The sequence below is a fragment of the Glycine soja genome, chromosome 10 (genome assembly GCF_004193775.1).
Source record: "Glycine soja cultivar W05 chromosome 10, ASM419377v2, whole genome shotgun sequence".
In the NCBI taxonomy this organism is placed as follows: domain Eukaryota; kingdom Viridiplantae; phylum Streptophyta; class Magnoliopsida; order Fabales; family Fabaceae; genus Glycine; species Glycine soja.
Genome location: NC_041011.1, coordinates 40,899,597 through 40,908,758, shown reverse-complemented (window position 1 = coordinate 40,908,758; position 9,162 = coordinate 40,899,597). Strand labels below are relative to the sequence as shown.

Here is a 9,162-nt window from a genome sequence, read left to right as displayed (position 1 = left end):
ATTATCATTATAAGTAACACAATTATAATCGGAAGAGAAAAATAAGTAAAATTCAATCATTATTATTTATTAAGACATAAAAAAATCAATAATAAAAGAAAGTTAATGAGAATATTCATCAATTGAAGGACATGGATGATGAAGGAAAAATTAAAAAGCGTATAATATAAGTAGAGTTAAGATGTTATGAGTTCCACGTAGACTATTCATGAGACACGTAGGTTCCCATGTCAACATCGAATTGACGCGTTTATCTAGCGCGGTGATCGTAGCGTATCCAAGTGTGCATGTCATTTTCGTTATTTAGCGAATTGCTGAGCCCATTTTATTACCAGCCATTCCAACGCTTGTTCTACTCGCCTAAGTTTTTTTTTTTTTCTTTTTCCCTCCTAACACTTTTTCCCCTTTGAGTCCCTTGCTTGACCCTGAAAGCCACAGGACACAGAAAAACCGAAGAAATTGAAGGGAAAAGAAATCGGGGAGAAAAGGAACCGAACACTGAGCTGAGAATCACGAAAGCTGATTCCGATTGTAGTTTAGAGTTGGAAAGTTACTTCAATTTTCGCTTTGATGAGTGAGAGAGTGAAGAAAGAAAAGCAAACGGGGGAGAAAAGGGAGAGGATGAAGAACATCTTCAAGAAGCTGCACATAGGTAGCAGCCACGATCCTCATCGATCCAATGAGGCTTCACCGTCTGTGCCGTCGCCGCCGTGCGTTGCCGATCAGTCCCAGAGCTCCGCCGCCACTCCGGCGAGTCCTTCGTCGGCGTCGGCGTCGGCGTCCACGGTGGTGGTGACTCCCGGAGGAGGAGGCGGCGGCGCGAGTCCGGTGATGAATCGGCAGGACTTTTTCTCGTCGGAGGAGGAGTTTCAGGTTCAGCTAGCCCTAGCTATCAGCGCTTCGAATTCGGAGTTCCGTGAGGATCCTGAGAAGGATCAGATCCACGCGGCGACGCTTTTGAGCTTGGGAGGCCATCGAATCGATTCGGCGCGGAACAAGGATGATGTGGCGGAGGCGCTGTCGAGGCAGTACTGGGTAAGGTCTTGCACTCTTCTTGCTCAATTGTTGAAAATTCACTTCCTGCAATGTTACTCTTTCGTTGTGATTAATTGAGGAGATGCCGTGAATTGTTTTTTATTTTTACTTGTAGTGAATTCATTTGTGTGTTTGGAACTTTAATTCGTACTTTTAGTGAATTCATTTGTGTATTGGAACTTAGATTTGGGGCTTTATATGTGTCTAGGGCTAGTACTACTCCGGTGAAGTTCGAAATCTGTTTTTGATCAGCGAGGTAAAATATGGTTTCTGCTGAAAACAGACGGAACTTTGCTAGAATCTTAATTCCGATTTATTGCTCCTTAGCATAAGCTGTCATGCTCAGTTCTCTGTTTATAGTCTGGAGTGAAGAGTGATTGATTGGGCAAGAGGTCAAACGATATTGAAGATTTAGTGCTTTTTTTGGAAATGTAATATATCCCTAGAAATTAGAAATGTGGATCGCTTATTTCAGAATCATCAAGTGCTTATTTGTGTGCTTGCTGTTGAAAAAGAAAACTAGAAGGAATGTTTATGATTAAATTGTTAAACTGGTGCACTGGCAATTTGGCAAACATTTATTTAGACAGTTTACATTTTTGCTTATGATAAGATGAATTTTTTGCCATAATCAGCAGTTGATTGTTTTACAGCTGTTGTGTCTGTGATTGACTTTCTATGGCATATCTTTTTTAAGATTGTATAAATGTTTCTTTATGTAAACTTATTATTTCACACTCACCCACTTCATCATATGGTATTGTTTAACTCTGTCACTGTCTTGCACTTTGTCATTTGCAGTAAGTGAACATGTACCCTTTCATTTATTTTTATCTGTTGAGCACCAAGATAGAAATAATCAAATTACAAGTTGTATTTAGTGAACATGGAATGCTCACCTCTTGTTTCAACTATATTGATGCTTCCTTCACCTATTCCGTTTAATGACCATTTCTTTAACTGTACCTGTTTTGATTATCTTGTGTTTCTATTTTGTTGACCAGGAATATAATGTGCTTGACTATGAGGAGAAAGTGGTAGATGGTTTTTATGATGTATATGGGCCCTATAATGATTCAGTAATGCAAGGAAAGATGCCATCTCGAACAGATCTTGAAGCAAACCCTGGAGGTTCTGAGTTGGTCATTGTTAATCGAACAATTGATCCTTCTCTGGAGGAACTGATACAAATTGCACAATGCATTGCATTAGACTGCCCTGTCTCTAGTTTGGTACAAAGGCTTGCTGAACTTGTTACAAGTCATATGGGTGGTCCTGTAAAGGATGCTAGTATTATGTTAGCAAGATGGACAGAAACAAGAGCAGAGTTAAAGACATCTCTTCACACAATTGTATTGCCTCTTGGGTCCTTAAATATTGGGCTCTCTAGGCATCGTGCTTTGCTTTTCAAGGTTAGTATTATGGCTTTCATTGGTGATTAAAGTCTTGTTAGCTGTAGTAGTTTGTTGTTAGGTTATTCCAACTATAATATGCACAAAAATTCCAGACAAAACTACGCTAAAAGAAAAAAAAAAAGTGTAACATGATATTTGCAATAATTATTAAATATTTATATCACTTAAAAACATTTTGAAAAGAAATTATCAATAATAAAAGTAATTCAGATAGTTTTCTTTAGAATTATTCTCAGAGTAAATATTCCCTGCTAATCTAGCCTGGGCATGCATTAAGAAATATATTTGCTGTAAGTATGCTTAACTGGGAAAGTGAGAAAGTGCTGCTCACTTTATCAAGATTGAGTCATCTAACTTATGGCTGACTGTGCTCATCATCAATACTTCTTCTAACACTTCTGCAGGTTTTTAACCTTTGGATTTATAGTTGTAATGTAGTTGCAAAGCTAGTTGCATATGAGATTTGAGAATAGATCTTCTAGTTAAATTTAGTATTTATTGTGTGTATTTTAGAGGATCATATTAAGGTTCGTTATGAATTTTATCAAGATTTGCTAAACTTCTTGATCTATTGGTTGTGTAATATACTTGTTTTTTATGCATTCAGGTATTAGCTGACAACATTAATATGCCTTGTAGACTGGTAAAAGGTAGTCATTACACTGGTGTCGAGGATGATGCTGTCAACATTATAAAGTTGGAGGATGAAAGGTTAAGGCTTTTACATCTTTGTATTTTTCTTGTATTTGTTAATTTACTAATTTATAAAAAAAAATGTAATCATTGGATACAAATTTATATACATGGAAATGATTGATGCGATCATTGGATATCTCTAAGTTTACCCGGAAAGTTTATGTTGTGGTACTGACATCTCCTACTCTGCTTTCAGGGAGTTTTTGGTTGATCTCATGGCTGCTCCAGGGACACTTATCCCAGCTGATATTTTAAGCACCAAGGATAGTGCCTTTAAGCCTTACAATCCCAAGATTTGGCCAAGTTTACCCTCCACTAAGGATAATGAATTTTCTTACTCAAGACCTATCCAACCATCTCATGGTGAAGGTAGTAGTCAAAATTCTGTGGTAAAAGATTATTCACTGCCCTGGAATGGAAAACCATATTTTGAGAAGTCAGAGCCTTCAAACTTAGGTTTGAGTAGAGACAGTGGCGTTGGTCCTTCTAAAATTCCTAATAAAGGGACTCCTAACCAACTAGAAAATTTGCCAGCCTTGTCTGGTACTTCTCTGTACAAAGGGACTCTTGGAATGAATACAGTTGGTGATGGGACAAGATTGAATGTCAATGTTGTACCATATACTAATAACAGCCCCAATGACTCTCGGAACCTTTTTGCAGATCTTAACCCATTCCAAATAAAAGGAATGGGGAAGGCCCCTGTGCATAACAAACCTGTGGAAAATAAACCTCCTGAGCTTAAAAGTACTAAAAACAATGCTGTTTCTGGTCGACCCCCAGTGCCACTGATGTGGAAGAATCGTCATGCTTACAATGAAGACCCCAGGAAAACTAATCATAATCCTAATGAATACAACCCTCCCTTATTTGTTTCCAATGGTTCTTCTATGTCTGAAATTATTGACCTTAGTAGTTCCAAGCCGTTGTATAATTCAAATATAAATAATGATGTAAATGCTCAAACTTTGGCGCAAGTTACTGGTTCAGTTTCACCACCTAATCATGACCAGAGGAACTGTACATATGACAGATTCATGGGAAGCAATTTGAAATTAAAAGATCCAGAGAGTCCTAGCTCATCAATTGATTCCATCACAAACAGGGTTGATCAAATATTGGATGATGTAGATGTTGGTGAATGCGAGATTCCATGGGAGGATCTGGTTCTTGGTGAAAGAATTGGTATAGGTAATGATGTAATGTACATGATTTGTCTTCATTTTCTTGTTGAAATGTCATTCATATTTACTGAAAACTTGATATTGCTCTGATTTACTATTTAATTAGTGGAGCTCTCCATAGATGCAAATCAATCATTAGTGACCTAGATCTAGCATTAATTTCTACCCTATTTTTCAATTGATTAAATTACTTTTAATTTTTATTTCTATTTGTGCAAGCATGGTCCCAAGGTTGTGCCAAGCTCATTTAACTAAAAATTTCACATTTTTACATGTGATATACATTCACAAGGATTCAGAAGTATGTTTAGTGGTAGTTGGGGAGGCTCCTTGTGTGTTTTGAGTGTTGCATGACTGTAAATATGTTTCTGGAGTTTTTTTATTTAAATTTTAATATATCTGTTCATGCTCTGTTTTAAATAGGTTCATATGGAGAGGTATACCATGCTGACTGGAATGGCACGGTGAGTTCTTTAATTCCTTCTCATACTTGCTGGGAATATTATTATTGTAGATTGAATTAGGAAATTTTATATTTTCATTCTGAGTGATGGTAATGCTGTACTTCTATCTGCATGATTCAAATGTAAAAATGACAATGATGATGATAATGATAATATAAATTTCCTGTTCAGATCATTTAGATAACCTTCTTCATGAATGGTTAGATGTTCTGCTTTCTTCCTAATTGAGTCAATTTAACTTCTGTTAAGAACTGAGAAGCACAAGATCAACACTCTGGAAGACCCTTTTTTATGTTTTCTAGCCATTATGAAAGCCTTCTATATTACTGGATAATCTACTCTTATTATGGGCCTATGACATTATAATGGCTGATTCAATTTGTACAAAGCCTACTAATTAAAGAATTTGCGGAACGTATTTACTACACCCTTGCTAAATTACCAGAAAATCTGAAGAAAAGGAAAGGGGAAAAAGATGAAAATGCTCTGATAATCTCTTAGTCTTGCTAGGCTAGTAAAGTCTCAATCATTTCCCAGTTTTTAATTTCAAATGTTTTCCCCAAAACATAAGGATTTCTAGTCTCTGATTTTCTGACTGATGAGTTGCTGTTGAAATATCAGGAGGTTGCTGTGAAGAAATTTTTGGATCAGGATTTTTCAGGCGCTGCATTATCAGAATTCAAAAGAGAAGTACTTTTTTTTTTTTGCCTAGAACCATTATTAATATTCTTATTTGTACAAGAGAAATGGAAAGAAATGGTGTAAAACTTGTGAATTTAAAAAAAAAAAATCATTTTGTTACTTTTCAATTTAAAACTAATCAGAAGATTTGGGCAGAAATACTAATAGGGGAAAAGAATAAGTTGACAGGCAGTGATTTCATGGGTAAGGGTCCACCATGATTATCTTCTTAAAGGCCAAAATTAATCTGTTTAATCCTTTTGCTGCAAGGTGCGGATAATGCGTAGGCTACGTCATCCAAATATTGTTCTTTTTATGGGTGCTGTTACTCGTCCTCCCAATCTGTCAATCATTTCAGAGTATCTACCAAGGTATATAGCTTTTTCCCTTTTTTCATTATTATATTTTTTTACAAAATAATGAGAAATTCTTGTTGGTCATATTGGTCTTTGCAACCTTAGCTATTTTCCATGTTACTCTTTTCATATTTATGAGTCTCACCAGTGTTACTAATGTACCATTTTGCAGAGGAAGCTTGTACCGAATTCTTCATCGCCCTAATTGTCAGATTGATGAGAAACGAAGAATAAAAATGGCTCTGGATGTGGTATGAAATAATTACACTCCTTCCTTTTCAACCATCATTTACATCAATAAACTTTCACATTTTGAAATTCTCCAATTTACAGGCTAGGGGCATGAATTGCTTACACACCAGCACACCTACAATTGTTCATCGAGATCTAAAGTCTCCAAATCTTTTGGTTGATAAGAACTGGAATGTTAAGGTATATGATTGAAAACTCATGCAGGTTATAGTATTTGCTTATTCTTTATTATTGCATAACATGATTAAAGAGCGCCATAAAAAATAGTGCAATAAAATAATAACGACATGATGATGGTGATGGGGATGATGTCTTGTTGGAATCATAGTTTTATGAGTAAAAAACAGATTGTTGGGTTACATAAGTTTTTAAATTTACTAATTTTAGCCATCTTAACTGATATTTGGATTTTGAATCAACCCAGCCTAAAGCTGAAAACGAAACCCAGGTAATAGTTTGAGTTGGGTTGCTCAGGTTTGGTCAGGCTTGCTTGGGTTTTGAACAGTTGTAATCACATGGCAAATGTGTGTCTAGTCACTCTAGTGTCTACACTGAAGGATATTTTTGTCATTGTTTTTTTTTCTGAACATATTTCTTGAATTATGTATACATCAATTTCTGAGCTGTGTGCATTTTATATAATCTTGGCTAAGTTAGTTAAAAGTAAGCCACTCTTTCTACAGGTATGTGATTTTGGGTTGTCACGGTTGAAGCACAACACTTTTTTGTCATCCAAGTCAACTGCTGGAACGGTGAGAATTTGAGAAAATCTTTGTTATTCTGTAGCTCATTTGTTTAGGCACATGCAGCATGTGTCTGATCTGCATTTCTCTTCATTTCACTGACATGATTCTGTCAATATGTTAGCCGGAATGGATGGCTCCTGAAGTTCTCCGCAATGAGCCCTCAAATGAGAAGTGAGTTGTTATTAATTTAAGGTTTTTTTATTCTTGATTTTCATCGTCATTTCATATCTTATTTGTGTAATCAATGTCTGTCCATAATTGCTTCACTCTACTGGGTCTCTAAAATGTGAATGGTATTGAGCTAGTCGCAGCAGCTGACCTGCTCCTATTCTTATAACAATTTCATATCTCACAAGTAAAATAGGTTCTGTTAGTCCTTTTCTTACAGATTTTTGCTTGATGAAAAGCATTTTCTTAACTTGCAAGCTTTTTTTAATCATTTGGTAATTAATAGTGAAGCCCTATTTCATTGGTGTGTTCTATTACTAGATTGTTATCTCCAATCATAAAAAGCTTATTTTTATTGATATTTGTGGTAAAATATTAATGCTTGGCAGACATGGCTACGGCAGTTTGAGAAGCAAAATACTTGAAATTTATGAACTTAAGCAATTTAACATTTGAACATATATTTAGATTCACATATATGCTAGTTTCTACTTTTCTTACAACAATAGCCGTGTCTATTGAGTGCATCTCTATTAATCATCATTTCAAATACAGATGCGATGTTTATAGTTTTGGAGTCATCTTATGGGAGCTTGCCACTCTAAGGTTGCCGTGGAGTGGAATGAATCCTATGCAAGTTGTTGGTGCCGTTGGTTTCCAAAACCGCAGACTTGATATTCCTAAGGAAGTCGATCCTATAGTTGCAAGAATAATCTGGGAGTGTTGGCAACAGTAAGCATGCTCAACTTAAAGTTTGTTTTATTCCTTTTTTTTTACACATACCATTAAATGATTTCAGCAAATTTTGCAACTACACTTCAGTTTCCAGTTTATGACATTTTTCTGGCCCCCCTCCCCGTTTCAGGGATCCAAATTTGCGGCCCTCGTTTGCGCAACTCACAGTGGCTCTAAAGCCTCTACAGCGTCTGGTTATCCCATCTTATCAAGATCAGTTAGCTCCACCTATGCCGCAGGAGATTTCTGTAAATTCCACCCCCTGAAATGTCTCGCTTCAAGTGTGAATAATTAGAGGCATTTTGCATAGTTATGTGCGTATAAAGGTAACATGAACACAATAAAAGGGGAAAAAAAATATCAAAACTTGTAACGGCAAATGTTTGTGTTGAGGAAAATATCAACTGCTACTGCAACCAAACAACTGCAGAGCCATTTTGTATTTGTGATGATAGGTTGTCCGAGGAACCAAAACTCGGTAATGTGTAAATTACTGTACTTGAAAGCAAAAAAGTATATACTTTTGCAAAAGTACGTTTTACCGGGAATGTCTAGAATTTGGCCAAGCAGTATGTGCTCAAGCTTTAATGTGGTGACGAAGCTCGTATACTAACGAAAATGTCTTCAACATTTTATTTGAGTCAAGATTTTACCATGATGACATGCATTTTTATTTTTTTTCTGAATACCTCCCAAAGGATTCCAATCCATCCCTTTCAATGACCTTAAGGGGACCCTCGTTCTCTACGGTAACAAAACCATTTACGCGATATCGCAGCTTTGATGCCGTATACGTCGTTTGTTCTTGTTAAAGTACCTGTATTCATGCGAGTGGAACTGTGTTCATATTAATAGTTTTTCGGTGGAGAGCACAGGTATTCATATTCATATATGAATAATAAAAAAAATCAATTGTGACAATGTTTGACGATAGCTGCGATCAATTTCTTGAATCCAAATATTTTGTAAAAATCAATTAAATTCATCTGCAATCTCATCCTGATCCATATGGAAGCAGTCAAAATAATCACTCCCTGTTAATTAGACATAACGAAATGAAAGTTTTATTGTCACGAAGTAGAAAATTATTGAAAAATTATAGTTTAAATTATTTTAAGATAATTATTTTAAAATAATTATTTTAAAAATTAATAAATTTATTATACATATCGATTGTAATGGTAAAATACTTTTTATACTATGAGTATATAAATTTTTTTCTTAAATTGAAAATGATATTGTGTTCTATTTACAATAACACTTAAAAAAAAACGATTACAATACAACAACCAGTCAAAGTCAAAGGAAACAGAATAAGCACTTCCTGCAGTCAAGTTGTATTGTCAGTCGGATGCAGGTCATGCAAATGCGGGCCCACTACCACATACTACATGAGCTTTTAACTCTCCGTTTAGGGCATGAATACCATT

At 35.7% G+C, this 9,162-nt stretch overlaps 1 protein-coding gene across 2 annotated transcripts; it reads left to right on the top strand.

The window, feature by feature from the left end:
• The first annotated feature begins 351 nt into the window (after nucleotides 1–351).
• On the top strand, nucleotides 352–8,390 carry LOC114369603 (serine/threonine-protein kinase EDR1-like). 2 transcript variants are annotated; one of them, XM_028326834.1, is made up of 13 exons: nucleotides 352–1,035; nucleotides 2,040–2,447; nucleotides 3,058–3,161; nucleotides 3,343–4,337; nucleotides 4,754–4,794; nucleotides 5,416–5,484; nucleotides 5,746–5,846; nucleotides 6,004–6,082; nucleotides 6,165–6,263; nucleotides 6,767–6,835; nucleotides 6,951–7,000; nucleotides 7,553–7,729; nucleotides 7,863–8,390. In XM_028326834.1, the coding sequence occupies exons 1-13, from the start codon at nucleotides 571–573 to the stop codon at nucleotides 7,996–7,998; spliced, it is 2,793 nt and encodes a 930-aa protein (XP_028182635.1). In that variant the 5' UTR covers nucleotides 352–570; the 3' UTR covers nucleotides 7,999–8,390. The 2 variants fall into 2 exon arrangements, with proteins under 2 accessions (XP_028182635.1, XP_028182636.1); XM_028326835.1 differs by having other exon boundaries at nucleotides 905–1,040.
• Nucleotides 8,391–9,162: the final 772 nt, after the last annotated feature.

Bases quoted from the DNA above. Each gene is read 5' to 3' on its own strand.
- LOC114369603 (XM_028326834.1), top strand. From the start codon at position 571: ATGAGTGAGAGAGTGAAGAAAGAAAAGCAAACGGGGGAGAAAAGGGAG. The intron at 5,485-5,745 runs GTACTTTTTTTT...TTTTGCTGCAAG, and splicing joins TATCAGAATTCAAAAGAGAA to GTGCGGATAATGCGTAGGCT. The intron at 6,264-6,766 runs GTATATGATTGA...CTCTTTCTACAG, and splicing joins ATAAGAACTGGAATGTTAAG to GTATGTGATTTTGGGTTGTC.